General features: G+C 39.4%; 1 protein-coding gene and 1 long non-coding RNA gene across 20 annotated transcripts in view; both read left to right on the plus strand.

Moving 5' to 3' along the window:
• The window catches only part of LOC144589239 (uncharacterized), a 701,357-nt gene that overhangs the window by 89,965 nt on the left and 593,046 nt on the right, over positions 1 to 18,346 (plus strand). The gene's annotated exons all lie outside the window — the stretch shown is intronic.
• The window catches only part of SLC66A2 (solute carrier family 66 member 2), a 128,758-nt gene that overhangs the window by 27,118 nt on the left and 83,294 nt on the right, over positions 1 to 18,346 (plus strand). For 13 of the 19 annotated variants that reach the window (XR_013545255.1, XR_002299461.3, XR_013545256.1 and 10 more), the window contains exon 4: positions 2,229 to 2,282. The exons of the other annotated variants lie outside the window; for them this stretch is intronic. Coding sequence is in view for 9 of the 13 variants with exons in the window: in XM_072998712.2 (XP_072854813.2) it covers positions 2,229 to 2,282 (54 nt within the window). In the remaining 4 variants the exon portion in view is untranslated. The remainder of the gene's footprint in view (positions 1 to 2,228; positions 2,283 to 18,346) is intronic. 19 annotated transcript variants of the gene reach the window in all.

Consider the following 18,346-nt stretch of genomic DNA (forward strand, 5'->3'; position numbering starts at 1 on the left):
ATACTTAAATACTGTCAAGTCCACCTGATGGAAATGGGCTTTTATTTGTTTTTTTAAAAGAGAAGCATACGTTTTATTTTGATACAAATATGCCAAGCACGGTGTAGTAGTACTGTGGTGGAAATATATATATATATATTCATTTGTAGCCAGGAATAACCACAGAGTTGAGTGGTTGTGCAAAGCTATTGGAGGAGGATCTTCTCGCTGTTCAATCATATATCCATAGTGTGTGGAAATGCTTCTTGTTGTCATATTCATTGTCCTATGTAGAGTCATGTGGAAGCCACTCTGAATAGCTTCTTTGCACACTGCTCAGACATTCATCATGTGGCGAGCCCATCATTTTATGGATCACTTATTGGTTTCCATGCTACTGGCAATTGCATAAGGAATATGCTGGTGTTAGTGATCCATATGGCAAGGTGCCCAACATCTTTGCCAAGCAGTTGTTTTTTGAAGTTGTAACTTGTAACCTTTAGTGACAGCACTCTTTCACAGTTGCATACACAGATACAGTACATGTATGTATTTAAACATAAAGTCATTACAGGTATTTATCTTTCTAGGGCTTAAGCTTTTTCAAGTATTATTTTCTCCTAAAATTGTGCCAGTACAAAAGATTATTCAGTTATGAAGCTGAGGTTGTGAACTGAGATCTTATTCACATATATATGTGTATATATTCACATTCCTGTATGACATACTTCCCATCTCCAATATGGTCAGGTAAAGAATGTCCACATCAATTTGCATGTTCTTGGGAGAGTCTGAACTTTCTTAAAATAGTAGTTTCCCTTCTCTGGGAAAGACAGTAATGCTTTGAAAAAATTGATGGTAACAAGAAAGGAGAAAAATCAAGTAAGAGATGGTGTGACTCAATAAAGGAAGCCACAACCTTTGTTTTGGAAGCATTGAGCAGAACAGAACCTTTTGGAGGTCATTAACTTGGATTGTTGTTTGTTGAAAGTGAATTGGTGGCACATAACAACAGCTATTATTGTTTTCTTCAAGTTCTTGTCTTTTTTTTTCATAGTTTCAGATGACTCTTTTTTTTTGTGGCTACTTGTTTAGATTAGGCTGTTTTGAAGAGGTCAGTTGTCCTACTTTCCTGTATAGCCTCAGTTACAGAGAAACCCTGAAATAAAATCTGTCTCTCTTGTTTTTCATATTTGTGATACTCAGGAGACATGCTTTGGAAGCAAAGAGGCATTCTTAGTGTCATGTTTGAAAATACCTTTGGTACTTTCTGCAGATGCTGTTAAATTTCCTTAAACATCTTGATTGTATGCTTGATTCCTCTAATAAAAAGGGCCAATCTGAGATATTTTACCACCTGAGGCAAAGGGTAAGATAGCCTCCTCTAATCTCAGTGGGACTGGCAAGTGAAGTAGACTTCAACCCTGGGGACAACAGCATCTTTCACGTGACCTTGAGGGCACTGGACCAAATTAAGGGGTGCAGGGCAGGCTGCCTGAAGCACATAGTTCTATCTTCCTGAATATATTTTAGTGAGGTGTATGAGTGCAAGGATGGGCACAACAGTAATGTAAGCAGTTTATTCTAAAGTCTGTGCGAACAGAGATAAAGTTTGCAAAATATATCCAGAAGGCAGAATGGGTTATGCTGGAATTTAGCTTCTGATTTTAGCACAAGATATAAACAGTTATGGCCGTAGAATTCAAGTGGTTTTGCAACACTGGTAAAGTGAGTGTAATTTACTTCAAATGAACTGAAATTTTAAAAAATAGTATTTTTTTTATAACTCACTGGTGAAAGATGAATATAAGTGCCTTCCTTGAACATGGTAATTTCTTCAATAGATGAATTATTGCCACAGTTTGTAAAGATGTATTTAGTAAAATGTTCAAGTAAATCATTCTGTTTCAACTTGGCTAAGCTGGGAAGCAGTGAAAATGAAATCTTACCAGTTTCCACTGTATTGAGGATCATGAAAAAAAAACACCTTAATCTATATTTGGTATTGTGATATAGATTAAGTATTTGTTCTTATTTTCCAGATATCTTTACCCAGGACATTGCAGTTCCATTCTTCATAGTTTCAAAATCTGAGTATAACTCAGAGACAGTGGAGCAACTAAAAAGATTTTTTGTCATGTTACCTAAAGCAAGATATACTAACTCTCAACTAATTTAAGAGGCCTGCTATTATACGAACTCAAACTAGCCTGTTCTGTCTTTGCTTTCTCTTCAATCTTTTAATGTAGCTGCAGATAGTAAGGATGAAGAAATCAAAACACCTCCCAAGAGATCCTTTCTGGGTATGTACTTTACAAACCCATGCTGCATGAGGCTACCGTTTGAAACACCATCTGTCCATCATTGCTTTTTTATTGTTGCTTTTTTTTGGGTGCTTTTATTGTGGTAGAAATGAATGTATGGTTGTCATTTCTGCAGAGACAATATCTGTGCTATGTTTTTCTTAATAACAAAATCTTAGCTGAGTCTATTAACACTGACTGAGGGGGAAAGATGCATTTGATTTTACTTTTCAGAGTTTCATTTTTTCCTCTTTTTATCCTCTAAAATTTTATCTCGTGTTACTTCCCTGATAAAATTTGATATCACAGGAGTTATATTATTAGGTACCCCTTGTTCCTGCTTTAAAAAAATGCTGTGAGAAGTCATGTTTCTTCATTTTCATATATGAGCATAAAATGTGGATTTTCCGTAGCCATGTTATTTCAGCTCTTGGAGCCTTGTGGTGCAGTCAAAATTCTTCTCACAACCTTGAGTTCGCTCCTGATGAGCTCACAATTGACTCAGTCCTTTCAAGTTTGGTAAATTGAATACCCAGCTCACTGCGGGCGAAGTGTGTAGCCTGCATAATTAAATTCTCAGCTGCCCAGAGAGTGCTTTAAGCACTATGGAGTGGTATATAAGCAGCACACTCTGCTTTGCTTTCAGCTCTAAGAAGTTTAGCTGCTGGCGAAACGTTAGGAAGAACAACCTTCAGAACATGGCCAAAGAGCCCGAAAAACCCACAACAACCAGTTTAGCTGCTGCTTGAATTGATTTTTTAAAAAAACTTATACCACTTGATTTCTCCACTGAGCAATATGGGAGTATCATTTGTATTCTCTGCTAAGGGATTCCCATGGTTCCATTTTCTCATATAATTTTATATATATTTTACTTGATTTGCAGTTTGAGAAAAAAACATTTTTTTGAATTGCCATTACAGCTTCTGACTCAACATTTTGGAATTGTTGACTGAAGGTTATAATCTGTGATGATGCCATCCTTGATTTCCTTCTTCAGATATTCATGTTTGAATTTCATGAATTCAGCATCACAGCTGCATTATGGCTGTTGTCAAAAAATAATAATCAAGCATTATGAATCAACCAGATCAGTGGTCTCCAACTTTGTGCCTCCAGATATTCTTGGACTTCAGCTCCCAGAAATCCTGACCAGCAGAGGTGGTGGTGAAGGCTTCTTGGAGCTGTAGTCCAAGAACATCTGGAGGCCCAAGGTTGGGGATCACTGAACTAGTTGATATGATTATCTCCCATTCCCAGCACCAAACTCTCCTAGAATAGTGTGGGAAGTAAACCAGACCACTCATGAAATATGGCACTTCATGTCCCTAGCATGCAGATGTTTTTTTCTTTAGAATATCTGTGTCGATTATTAGGTAGACCTTATTTAATTATCTTTGAATCTAAATAAAATTTGAAGCAACCAGAAAAGAATTATAACTACTTTATGAGGCTGCAAAGCATTTTATTTAATTTAGGCAATCAGCTGTATTTTGTTAGGCTGACTCTTCTGATTTGGGAGTTCATGCCATAGTGAAAATATAAATGAAGTTACATAGTGAAAGCATAAATGAAGATAGGTCATCTGAAATAATTGCCTTCAATTACTTTAAGCTATTGCTAATATTTACGAGACATAATCATATTGAGGATTAGCTATTTCCTGTTGTTAGTAACAATCACTGTCTGAGGGAAGCATCTTTAATGAACCTCACTAAAAATTGTGCTAAAATGTAGTTGATCAGTCCTTTATTTTGGAATCAAAACAAATAGCTTTTTCCCCCAATACTGTATGCACATTGGCTTAATCTCTGTTTCTCAAACCATAATTTCCTGTTGCATCTTTTTCAGAATATATTCTTTGTGTGATAACTTTTTGCATCATTTAAAAAAAAACTTTCATTATTGGCTTGTAGTAATTTTCACTGGTTTGTTGTCCAAAAGTGTCATAACCAATGGAATGTAAAATGGGTTGAAAAATCTTATGTTTACATTCTTGCTTCCGTCTTTTGTTTGGGTTGCATGTTGGAAGATTGCCTGCTTTTAATATGTTCAAAATTAAAAGGATTCATTTTGGGTGCTTGAAAGGTATTGTCAGTAAATAATCTAATATGCTTCTTCGTTTTAAAAATATATTTTTAAAACTGATGAATAAATATCTGCACATGGTAGCTGACTATCTGTGTCCATCTGTAATGGACTATTGTGAGTTGGAACTCCTGAAGCCCTGTACTGTACTAAGTTTGACATTGTACTATAACATAGGAAAAAATATTGTTTTCCCCAATCCCCCCCCCCCCCTGAATTTTCCATGCTTGTTTCAAGTTCAAATAAATACAGGTTATGGCCACAAGATAAAGTATATCTTACATGCTTATATGTTCTGGTAGCAAATGTGTAAGGTAATATAATTAGAATATAAGGACAGACAAGTATGGTGACACACAAACTTAGTCCAATATTTACATGCAGATGCGCTGTAGATACATAGAAAAATAAATCCTTAGGAAGAATCTGCAGCGTCTGGGGGTGTAAGTGAAAATGTTACTTCTTGGTGGTTAGAATCTACATTAGTTATTACAATTGTTACATAATTTCTAAACATGGCCACTTTAAGTAGAACTGTAACTTCCATACTAGCCTGCTGTTTGTTGGGAATTTAAATAAAATTCTGGTGAGTGACTGCAGGGTAAGGAAGAACCCTCCTCAGATGCTGTTGTGGTGATGGTGAGGTAGTTGATGACAGCAGTAATGATAGCAGGGTGGATAAAGATTAAATTGGTTTAAATTACAATTTAAATCACAGTTTAAATAATAAAAAAATGATTTTTTTAAATTTAAATTGTAAAAAAGTCCAATTTTTAAAATTTAAATTGTGATTTAAATCAATTTGATTTAAATCAAATGCATCCTGAATGGTGGGTATCTGACAATGAAAGAAAGAAAAGCATGGAAGATTAAGCAAGAGCAGAATAGTATTCTTGTTCTTACTCTCCTTTAAACATAGATAGTGCATCTTGTCCATTAGCTAGTTATTGGGGACTTGTTATTGCCTTTAATATGCTGAAGCTATCACAAGCCTTTCAAAGGGGTTTAGAAGTGGGTCTCTGTTTTCTGGATAACTTGATACTGGAAGTCTGCAGGTAAAACAATGAGCTACAAGTCAGACCTTTCTTTTTAAATATATCCCCCATTTCTTAAAGGTATCAGCATGTATGCATAATTACTTTATCTTTTTTTTTAAAAAATGGGCAAAGTGCAGAGGCTATCTCATTTATTTGCTATTTTCCAGTTTTTATAATGGGTCCTGGAGCTGATCCCTGACTGAAATTTATTTATTTTTATTTATTTAAAATATTTTTACCTCATCTTTCTCCATAAAATGACCCAACAATGAATTACAGTGGTGCCTCGCAAGACGAACGCCTTGTAGGACGAAAACCCCGCAAGACGAATGGTTTTTGTGATATCTGTGGTGCCTCGCAGGACGGCTTCATCTATGGCCCTGCTTCGCAAGACGATTTTTTCCCCACAAGACCGATGCCTTGCAAGACGAAAACAATTCATTTGTCTTGCGAGGTTCCCATAGGAATGCATTGCAATGCACTCCTATGAGAAACCACTTTTCGGAAGATGAAAATTTTGCAAGACAGCGCTACTTGCGGAACAAATTACCTTCGTCTTCCAAGGCACCACTGCATTTAAATATTTAAAAAGATTTAAATATATATTATTTTAAAATGTAAACTAAATGCATTATTAGAACAAATTAAAACAATAAAATACTGATCATCCCAATTTTAAAGCCCCACTTAGACAGCCAGGTTCTACGGGAAAGCCTGCCTGAATAGAAAGATCTTCATCTGTTTGCAGGAGGACTGCATGGATGAAGCCAGCCTAGTTTCCCATGAAAGGAAGTTCCAAAGTTTGGGAGCAGGAACAGAGAAAGACCTCCCCCAATGATCTTGACACCCAAGCAGGCTCATAAATGGAGATGTCATCAGCTCCAGTACTTTTGCTGAAGCTGGGTAGAGATTGCCATTATATATTGTTGTTGGGATTTTCCCTGCCTTATGAAAGAGAAAATAACAGCCAGAAAAATAAAGACTTCATATTTCTGCTGTATTATTGTGATCAGTGTTACCTTTTTGCCAAAACCAGCCATTTATACTGGATACATAAGAGTAGGTTGAGAAGGGATCATATGCAGTTTTGTTAGACAACATTTCATTGCAAAGATATTTCTGTGAAAGCAGCATTTCTGTATTAGTGTTTGAGAGACAGCAGAGAAGTATAAGTAAAAAAAGCTACTGGTCATGCTTTGTAGTAGTTCTTTCTTTCATTCCTATGTCTGTTTAGCTACACCTTATTTTTGAGTGGTCAGGTGCAGCTCACCATTTATTTCTATGTGCCGCACATTGCATTTTAAAATGAATGTTTGCTGAAGTAAATAAACGTTATTTATTTCCTTTCCTTTTAAAAAGTTATCTAAATTCTTTTACAAAGAAGCACAGTAGACTCAGAGTAGGCTGTATTTTACATAATCTGAATTTATGTTATGCTTTGAAACTCTCCTGTATGGCATACTCATTAGAATGTTTGAGTGAAAATACTATGTGGCAGTTGTGTCAATAGAAATACAGTAAACCAGTAAGCTACTTCCTCAGCAACTGGTCTGCAGCCCAAAGCCCACCTGAATAAAAATATTATATTGGAATTGTTGCTTGGCTTTACATTTCACTCAGAAACTGAGTAATTGGCCAGTGTTCTCTGAGTTATGTGTTGAGCATATTAGTTTGCAATCCAGCAAACTACTTAATGTCATTGATCCCTTTCTCCCTTCCAAAAAGGTGGCGGGGGGGGGGGGGGGACAATAACAGCAAGCTTTTAGCTAGTCTATTCCAAAATCTGTCTCATTTTTCATATGTTAATTGGCACTTTCTGTTTTTCAAAGCAAGAGGAATTAATGTTGATGGTTTTTATGAGAAGTAAGCCATAAGTTACAAAAACGTTAAATAAAGATGAGTTCAAGTACATTTTATGGGTAAATTCAAGTTTTAGTTCTCTTAATCATTTTTAAAGCTTTCTGAAAAGAAATCTGTCAGTTCTAATCATTGAAATTATTTTATGATATAAGTACAAGTGATATTTTGAATATGGTTAATGAATGAAGTTTCCTGTAAGTTAAAAAAAAGTATCTGGGCTGTTGCCTTAATCATTCACTGGTTTAGGACCCAACCTTGGGTCATGAGATATTGTTGGATTTTAACTCCCTTCATGTCCAGACAGTATGCTCAGTGTACAGTGGTGATGAGTGTTGTAGTCTATCAGATCTGGGATCCAAAGTATTGAAATGCTGGATTGGGTCTTCAGATATTCAGTTATCAAGTTCCTTTTATATGGAACTAAGACTAGGTGTACTGGGGAAGTCAAAGTGCCCAATCCTGCTCATGACCACTATCAAAACTATCAATTGGTTCTGATTGTGGAATGATGCCAGATTTCTTTTCCTCTTGTGTACTAGTCACAAATTATGTTGAGGTTACTGCTCACTGTCAGCCAGTGTCCCTTGTAAACATCAGATTTGCTATTTGCCTGAGGAATATTGACTTGCTAAGGTTAGCCCAAGACATTTTGATGACTAAAGCAAAGAACAAATGACATACGGAAGACTATTCAATTTTTTCATCCTGGCATTTGGACATTGTGCTCTACTGCACCTGAAAGCATATGTCCAGGAAAGTGAAGGCTGAGTACCATGGGTTGCATATGATCACTTGCAGTAGTCTGGCTCACCACCATGGGTAAGGGTTTTTGGGTAACAAACATATAAGTTAAGTTAAGTTAAGTTAAGTTAAGTTAAGTTAAGTTAAGTTAAGTTAAGTTAAGTTAAGTTAAGTTAAGTTAAGTTAAGTTAAGTTAAGTTAAATAAATAAATAAATAAATAAATAAATAAATAAATAAATAGACAAATACCTTGCAACCAATCTTCAGTCATCTTTAACTTGAGCACACTTTTTCCATTCTTATTAAAAGATTCCTGTCAATATATTTCATAACTGCTAAATAGCAATGGATGTTAGTATAGTATAGTTTTCCATCTGTAATATATGTGTACCCACATTTGAAAGGATGTTCTTTTGAAAACAGTGAGGAGCTAAAAGTGGGCGGGAGCAATCACAGGGTAATTGACAGCCTTTCGGTCTTAAGAGTAAAAATATCAAATTTGCTGCAAATACACTAGAGGCTTAGCCCTCACAAGAAGACCTGACTGCCGTTCATATATATGTAACATTAATTCTGGGACATTTTTTCTGCACCATCCATTAAGGAGGTATGCTTTAGCCTGAGGAAATGGATTTCATCCATGAAAACTTGTTATTTCTTTAATTTTTTAGTAGTCCAGTAAGAGATCACCCTCTCTTGCATCTTTGGGACCACATGGCCTTTTCCTCGTTCATACAGATTTGTAATCAATCAAATGGAACGTCTCATATCTTCCTGGATCTTTACATTTTCTGTCCCTTGCTTCCTATCTTTATTCCATCTGTTGAAATTATCCGCTGCCCTCCAGTTATGAATGTTAATTTAGACACCATTTCACAGAAATTAATGAGTGTCACATTGTTCATGCCTTAACAAGAGCCATCACTTTAGCCTGCCTGAGGATGAGCCTCTCTTAGATATACAAAATTAAATATGTGACTACATTAATTGATTGGTACCAATGGAAGTGTTTGAGTGTTTCAGTAATGTTACTACCATTATGGATTCCCTCACCTCTGGCGAGGCACCTGGGAAGGATAATATCCCAGCTGAAGTGCTGTAAAGAGATCATCACCACCAAGCTATATGAAATCTTTTGTCTTTGCTGGAGGGAAGGTGGAGTACCACAGGACATGAAGGATGCAAACATCGTCACATTATATAAAAAAAGGAGACAGGGGCAATTGCAATAACTACTGTGGCATCTCCTCAGTGTTGTAGGGAAGCTGCTTGGCCATGTTGTGCTGAAGAAACTCCAGGTGCTTGCAGAGTGTTATGTCTTGAGATCAACTTCACTATTGTCCTCTCCAGGTTTTAGTTGGAGCCAGGTGGTTGAGCTTGGCTCCCTAGGATAACAGCCTTAGAGGATAACTTTCCCTCCTCCCTCCCCCAATTAGCAAGGACGCTGGGCAATTAGCCAATAGAGGAGGGTGGGTTGGAAAGCCTCCAATAGAGAGTGTGTGTGTGTGTGTGTGTGTGTGTGTGTGTGTGTGTGTGTGTGTGTGTGTGTGTGTGTGTGTGTGTGTGTGTGTGTGTGTGTGTGTGTGTGTGTGTGTGTGTGTGTGTGTGTGTGTTCGTACGTTTTTTGAGTAAACCTAGTGGAATTATTATCATGTATGCGACTATTTGCCTAGGACCCACTACAGAATACAGAGACTCCAGAATTACAGTGCGGATTTCAAGCTAATAGATTCACCACTGACATGGTATTTTCCTTCAGACAGTTGCAGGAGAAATGTAGGGAACAACAACAGCCACTCTTTGTGGCCTTCATAGATCTTACAAAGGTCTGATTTGGTTAGCAGGGATGGCCTTTTTAAAATACTTTCCAAGATTGGATGTCCACCTTAACATCATCAGGTCCTTTCATGAGGAAATGAAGGGCACTGTACGAGTTTTTTAGTAGTTTCTGATGGCTCAACATCAGATCCCTTTGACATCCAAAGCAGAGTGAAACAGGGCTGAGTTCTCGCGCCGGCCCTGTTCGGGATCTTTTTTGCTGTCATGCTGAAGCACGCCTTTGGAACTGTAACAGAAATTTTATTTTATTTTATTTTATTTTATTTTATTTGTACCCCGCCTGTGTGGTCAAAACAACCACTCTAGGTATCACTTGGCAGGACAAAGTTCCAAATAGAGTAGTCTTAGAACGAGCTGGAATGTTTAGCATGTATACATTAATGAAACAGCGACGTCTACGTTGGCTTAGGCATGTCGTGATAATGGTTGACGGTGGGATTCCCAAAGATCTCCTGTATGGAGAATTAGTGCAGGGAAATGGCCCCAGAGGGAGACCACAGCTGCGATACAAGGATATCTACAAGCGGTATTTGAAGGCGTTAGGAATGGACTTCAACAGATGGGAAACCCTGACATCTGAGCATTCAGCCTGGAGGAAGAGACACTTGTCCAGCATGCCGAGACAAAGAGTCAGTCCTGAAAGCAGCAAATCAGGGAGCTTTACAGGGGACAGATTGTATTTGTCTTCAGTGTGGAAGGGATTGTCACTCTCAAATTGGCCTTCTCAGCTACACTAGATTCTGTTCCAAGTCCTCTATTCAGAGCACGTTACCATAGTCTCTCGAGACTGAAGGATGGCTAAATCCATAAAAAAATCTACTACCATGTGATGAAAGGTCCTTCTTTAAGTTAATGTAATTATAGTTCATAGTATCTTTCTATCCCTGATATATTTTCCATTCCTTACTGCTTGCTGTTACTAGAATCCAAAAGAGTAAGCCAAATTTTTTGTTTGGTTGGTTGATTGATTGTCATTTAAAGCTAGTGATGACATTGAAAGCATGACTAACAAGGCCAGTGGAGGTGATGGTGTTCCAATCGAATTACAGTCAACCCTTGTTGTACAACTTAATCCGTTCCAGAAGGAAGTTTGTAAGTCGAAAAGTTCGTAAGTTGAATCAGAATTTCCCTTAGGAATGCAGTGAAAACCAATTAATCTGTTCCGGCTGTTTTTGGTTCTTAGGTCGAGGGGTGGTAACCCCCCCCCCCCAGCATGGCACAGAACCCAGCAACCATTCCTCCAGCACAAAAAGACTCTGGATCCGCATTTTAAGCATAGGCACAGACATTTTAAAACAATGCCGCCTAGAGTGGTCTTAATCGACTAGATAGGTGGGATATTAAATAAATAAATAAATAAATAAATAAATAAATAAATAAATAAATAAATAAATAAATAAATAAATAAATAAATAAATAAATAAATGCAAGACCCATAAGAGCACAGAAACAACCCCCCCCAGCAAGGCATAGCAATCCAGCAAATGATATTTAAAATATTAAAAGATGACGCTTTTAAGGTGCTACACTCAATATGCCAGCAAGTTCGGAAAACTCAGCAGTGGCCAGAGGATTGGAAACGATCAGTCTGTATCCCAATCCCAAAGAAGGGCAGTGCCAAGGAATGCTCCAACTACTTTACAATTGCATTCATTTCACATGCTGGCAAGGTTATGCTCAAAATTCTACAAGGTAGGCTTCAGCAGTATGTGGACCGAGATCTCCCAGAAGTACAAGCTGGATTTCGAAGGGGCAGAGGAACTAGAGACCAAATTGCTAACATACTGTACGCTGGATTAAGGAGAAAGGCAGAGAGCTCCAGAAAAACATCTATTTCTGCTTCATTGACTATGCAAAAGCCTTTGACTGTGTGGACCACAGCAAACTATGGCAAGTCCTTAAAGAAATGGGAGTGCCTCACCACCTTATCTATCTCCTGAGAAACCTATACGTGGGACAGGAAGCAACAGTTAGAACTGGATATGGAACAACTGATTGGTTCAAAACTGGGAAAGGAATACGACAAGGCTGTATATTGTCCCTTGGCTTATTTAACTTATATGCAGAATACATCATGCAAAAGGCTGGACTTGGAGGAATCCCAAAATGGAATTAAGATTGCCAGAAGAAATATAAACAACCCCAGATATGCAGATGATACCACTCTGATGGCAGAAAGTGAGGAGGAATTAAAAAAACCTCTTAATCAGGGTGCATTAAGCTGCATTAAGTTGCCTTATCTTGCTGTTGTCTTGTAAACACACCCTCACAGAAGTCTGCAGAATTAGCAGGATCTGGCTTATTCTCATTCTCCCACCACCACCTTGCCATGGAAGAATAACAGTTCTTAAATGATAGTGACCAAAATATGTTCAGTAGTTGTATATGCATTCTCAGTGTTACTGTTCTGATCTCAAGGAGCTCTCCAAAAGAGATTCACCCATAACTGTTCCACAGCAATGTTTAATCCATTTTAGGCTTTATGTTTTTCAGACATACACATTATAAATGGAGATCTCCACGTGTGTAGATCATTATATAGATCCTAATAAAATTGAATTCTAGTGTCATGAAAAGGCCACTTGGTTAACCAAAGAAAATAAATTGTGGCTAATAGGGTGTTGTGAATGTGAAACTGCATTTTAAAAAAATAGGTAGTTTCTACTTTTAGAAAAAATGCATTTTCTGTGTAAGACCACTTGAGGGTGCTGATAGGTTTTCTAAAAATGGTTAGGTACTCTCTGTTAAATAGAAGCATGATTCTAGATTTTATGGTAAAATATAGATGGGCAAAGAAAACTTTGTTAAATTTCTTCGGGTATTCAGAGTTTTGATTGTGTATAGCTAGTGGATCGTGTTTTTAGCATTTGAAATATTAGAGTTGCTGAATTGGGATGGTGAGGGCATTGTTTTAATTTTTAATTTTTGGAAAATTAGGAAGAAAAATGGTTTCCTGCTGTTGCTGAATGCCTTCATATAAACAGTTGCATATGTTTAAGAAAAAAATGTATTGGTACCAAGATTATGTCATTTCAGGGTCACTGAGAATCATACTGACTTAACAGAATCCTATCTAAAGTATTGTGATCCTAGTTTTGTATTTTTTCCTGGTTAATTAATGAACTAAACTGTACTGTAGGAGAAAGTGTAATAGCTGATGGCTTGAAGCACCATAACACTATGTTTGGGCCGATTTATGATTTTTTTAAAAAATGTGACTGATTGTAAAATGTGGCTGATTGAGGATTTGATGACCCTGTAGGTCCCTTCCAACTCAATTATTCTATGATTCTATGTAATGTACACAGTACTGTACTGTTTTCCACTGTTCAGGGCAAAGCTTGCAAAATCCAGATGTCTCTGTGAATTGAAGTCACAAAGAGTAACTTTTTCAATCCCACACTCAGTGTTTGATATTGAATCCTGTGCATCCTTGTTTCTTTTGTCTAAGATGATCCACTGTCATTTTTCTTCACTTCTGGGAAAAACAGGTAACATTTCATCAATACCTCCTTTGTTTAGCTGTTCCATTGGAACAGTATGTTTTAATGAAACGTTACTAATCGGATCTTACCTTTTCATCCTGATCCAACTAGGGACAGCATACAAACTGAAAGAAGCAGGCTTCGTGCCTATATTTTCAGTGGAATAATGAATGAGGATTCACATAAACCACTAGTGCTCTGTATGCCTTATCACACTTTCCAGCTAAGCTGCTATGCTGTATGTACAAAGCCATTTTTAAAAAGGCAAAAATCCTGCTTGGCTGTGTTGAAATTTTTAGCTGGAATCAGCTTCCTGTCAAATGGCTGATCCAAGGATTTTATCCTTTTTGAAATAATTCCACATATGAGGCTCCAGATCCTCCACATTCCCTTGAATTTCTATCTATGGATATCAGATAATTAATCTGACTGATTTTATGGTCTCTTATTTGCCCAATGATCTTATGAAGCCCAAAACAGTTCTTACAAGAATGTAAATATGGCAGCACTTCTTGCAGAATTCAGAGACATGGTTTTAAGTGGATGCTAAATTTCTTCCTGTGTTTGAAGCCTTAAGAAGCCAGTTCAGGTGGTTCTGCTAACACGATTTAGTTTGTTATCCAGCTCAGAAACTCATGGCCAGAGTATTTGTTCTCATACTTTCGTTTCCTCTTGATTTTTAAAATCTATGACATAATTTCCTGGTATTTAATATTGTTAAAATGGATGGGGGAAGAAAGTTGAATAGAAATTTCATTTAGAACAGACAGTGAACTAGATCATACAGCGGCCTCAGTGTAATTGCTAGTTGCAATTAGAGTGGACCTATGGAATCAGTTGCTGTATGTTAAATCAACACTAAATAAATCCCACCGATTCAGTGGGTCTACTATAGTTAGTGCTATCAGTTCAATTTAGACCAGCCATTTTGGCCATTTTGTCTCCCTGCCAACTATTCTTAAGTATATGAACACTCAGATATGTCTCAAATGAGTTGTTAGTTTGAAAAGTAAATGTGGCAGCACTTCCTGTGATTTGGCTGCTCCAAGTGGTAATCATTGTGCTTATTCTGGGCTATCAAAGCATGTTCATACACAGAGAAATTTGACTGGAGGCAAGAATTATTATGTGACATTGGCCGAAGTGCAGAGTTGGTAGAATGGCAAAATGGTGAAGGGCCAAACTAGATCAGATGCTGACAGACCCATTTGTTCAAACTTTGACTTGCTCCAATTGCATGTAAACAGAGGACAGGGATGAGAGTGGGAGAAAACCTGCATTTCCACAGCAAAGCAGCATGTCACTAGAAAGGGTTAAACCAGCATTGTGCTGACGTACCACACCCCAGTGCTTTTCTCCTCATCTAGAAATGGGGAAGAGTGGAGTGCCTTCAAAGTTTATATGAACATTTAACTTTAACCATAGACTTCATGTCTGCAGTAAATTGTGACCAAATATTTTGACTTCCCTCTTCGTAATTTTTTCAATACCACATAGCCTGATGAAGAGGAGTTTTGGAGAACACAATATCGTTCACATTTTATGGTGTTTTAGTTGGTATTAATAAAATATTGCCTGCCTGTAGATCAAAAGGTCGATGTCAACCAAGCTTGGATTTGAGAAGACAACCTCGGGAGGGCTTTAAGAAGAACTGATAGGCAGGGAGAAAACAATTGTACATTTACCTTTGAAAAGTGTTTGGAAGCTTCAACTGATCCAAATCCTGCAGCCAAATTGCTGACTGGAGCCACTTAAAGGAAACGTACCATATTTTTCCATGTATAAGACACCCCCATGTATAAGATGCCCTCCCACTTTTCTAACCCAAAATTAAGAAATCTTTAGCTTTCAGTGTTCAGTCTCTGGGCTCAGAACACTTGGACATTATAAGTCTCTATTGCATCTGAGTCTACAGGCTCCACCTCCAATGAGGTGTGTTCCAATTCGTTTGTTCAGCATCAGCTAACGTCAGTTCCATAAGGCTTGTGTTTGGAGGGAGCTAAGTCTCCTGACTGTAGGAAGCTAAGCCTTGTGACTGAAGGAAGCCTGTTTACAGAGGCAAGATACGGGCAGTTTTGTTCTCTCCTCAGCTTACTTCCATGTATAATGCATCCCTCAATTTTTAGTGTAACTATTTTAGGAAAAAGTAGTGTTTTATACATGGAATAATATGGTACTATCTTCATACTTAAACAGCTTCACTGGCTATTGGTCTGGTTCTGTACCCAATTCAAAGTGCTTTTATGACCCATAAAGTCCTCTGTGTTTTAGGTCCGGGTTCTCCTTTGTGGTCTCTGTGAATACACACTAAGGGGTTAATCTGTGCTGAAGGACCGGCGGACCACGTGGGCTTAAGGGGGCGATTCTAAAGGGTTTTTTAGCCCCAGAATATCCCGAGGCCTTTGCGCATGCACAGACTGAACCCATTAGTGTGAATTCACAGAGGACCACTCGAAGAACCAAAGTTAAAGGTAGGTAACCTCTCTTTTCTTATGCTTCTTTTTTTCTTCTTCAGGCGCTTCCCTGTCCTACAGGTCCAGCGACTCCTGGGGCTGATGGGATCTACCACAGCCGTGGGACAGCATGCTCAACTGAGGATGCGGTCCTTTCAAGCCTGGTTTCTCTCACTTTTTCAGATATCTTGCGACCACCCATCCACGTTGCTCCAGGTGACTCTGGAACTCGCTGCATAACTGGACTGGTGGGGATTCCCCCCCAACCTATGCATAGGGAGACCCTTTGGTCTCTTGACCCGGTTAGTTTAGTCAGTGGTGGATGCCAGCCTACCAGGCGGGCAGGCTTGTCTGCACCACCATGTTGCCCTTGGCCGCTGGTAGCCAGTCTTCATGTCATTGTGCTGGAGCTCCTGGCAAACACCAAGGCCTTTTGGGCCTCTGAGCCCCTACTCTGGGGTCGGGTGGTCCAGGGCGCATCAGACAATACCACTGTAGTTTATTATATAAACAAGCAGGGCAGCGCTTATTCATCACGCCTTCTCTTTCGCACCATTGACTTTTCGGAATGGTGTTATGCTTGCCACATTTATCCAGTGGCTGTACATTTTGCAGGCAGGAACAGTTCTGTAGTAGACCATCTCAGCAGACTACAGTCCTGTTCTCATGAGCGGGCTCTCAACGATGCCATCTTTCGCCGCCTCTGTTATTGATGCGTACTCCAGACATAGATGTTTTCGCATCCCGGACGAACAAGATGAGCTGCTCCCGAACCGATATCAACCATAACTCCTTAGGGGATGCTTCCTGATGAATTGGTCACAGGGCCTCCTTTACAGGTTTCCACCTTTTCCCCTTCTTCAAAGGACTACTGTTTGAGTCCAACATGAGTATGCAAACGTCATGCTTGGTCGCCTCGCTAGCTATGGTTCTCGATCCTGCTCCCGTGAGCTGCAGAATACATCAGGCTGCAGCTGGTCCCTCACCTACTATCTTGGGACAAGGGTCGGATGTTTCATCCGGGTCTCGTGTCCCTCTACCTGTCGGCTTGGAATCTTCCCCAACAATAACAGACATGCTCAGTCATGTTCGCAAACCTTCTACCACCCTGACCTACTCCTTTAATGAGTAGGTGTTCTGTCACTTGGCATCAAGATGACATTTGCCTACTAGGCCAATGTCTCTGGATGCATTCCTTCAGTTTCCCCTTCACCGGTTTCGCTTGGGACTGGTCCATTCTACCTGCAAGCTATTTCTCTGAGGCCTGGAGAATATGCACCCTGCCTATAGAACACTAACACCTCAGTGGTCTCTCCAGTCAATTCTTCGGCAGCTTATGAGGCCTCCCTTCAAGCCCTTGGCATCAGCATCGCTCTGCTTGCTAGCCCTCAAAACTGCCTTTCTCCTAGCAATATCCTTAGCTTGCAGGCCTGGAGGACTGGCTACACTAAGAGCAGATCCTCTTTTCTGCAAAGTAACCTTACGGCCAGACTTTACCTTCTTCCCTAAGGTATTCTCTTCCTTCCATTTGAACCAGCCAGCTGTCCTTCCTGTCTTCTATCCCACTCCATCTTCGACGCGTGAGATAGCGCTGCACGCTCTAGATGGGAAGCATGCTCTGTCATATGATGTGCATCGCACGTCCACTTTTCATGCCTCACAGCGTCTCCTTGTCACCTTTGTTGGCTCCTCCGGAGCACCAGCTTCCTCTCGGACCATCTCTAGATGGATAGTCCAGGCCATCTGTCTTGCCTATAACTTGGCAAAGACTCCTCTTCCAAAATCACTGAGAGCTCACTCTACTAGAGCTGTAGCATCCTCGATGGCCTTTCTCTGTGGAGTGGACATTGCGGATGTCTGCCATGCTGCCATATGTGCCACTCCATCTACCTTCATCTCACACTACTGCTTGGATGTCTGGCCCAAGGCTCTGGCTGTGGTAGGTCGAGCTGTCCTGGCTTCTGCACTTTCGTGATGTCCCTCCTCCTGGTTAGTCAGCTTGCCAGTCACCCATTAGTGTGTATTCACAGAGACCACAAAGGAGAAAAGAGGTTACTTACCTGTAACTCTGGTTCTTCGAGTGGTCCTCTGTGAATTCCCACGTCTTGCCCTCCTCCTCGCTGTCCGTCACGTGTGCCATGGCATGTTGGGCAGCGGCGGTCGGTTCTTTGGAACTGAGGGCTAGGTGCCGGGGCAGAGTCATATAGCCAGGTGTAGGGGAGGTCCCGGCGCCAAGTGCTTAAAGTTATGGAAGTTTCCGAGGATGCTCTGCTCAAGTGTAGATTAATCCATTAGCATGAATTCACAGAGGACCACTCGAAGAACCAGAGTTACAGGTAAGTAACTTCCTGTATCTGAAGAATACTTCCCCACATGAATCTCCTTAATTTTTAAGATTCTCAGAGGCTGTGTTTCTCTTGATCCCACTGCCCTCATAGGTATGATTGATGAAGATGCAGGAAAGGGCCTTTTTAATTGGCTGCTATTAGTCTGTGCAACTCCCTTTCACAAGAGGCTATAATGGCTGCCCTCCTTGCTTTTTTTCCATTGTCATTCAAAG

This window comes from Pogona vitticeps, chromosome 4 (assembly GCF_051106095.1).
Source record: "Pogona vitticeps strain Pit_001003342236 chromosome 4, PviZW2.1, whole genome shotgun sequence".
NCBI classification, from domain to species: domain Eukaryota; kingdom Metazoa; phylum Chordata; class Lepidosauria; order Squamata; family Agamidae; genus Pogona; species Pogona vitticeps.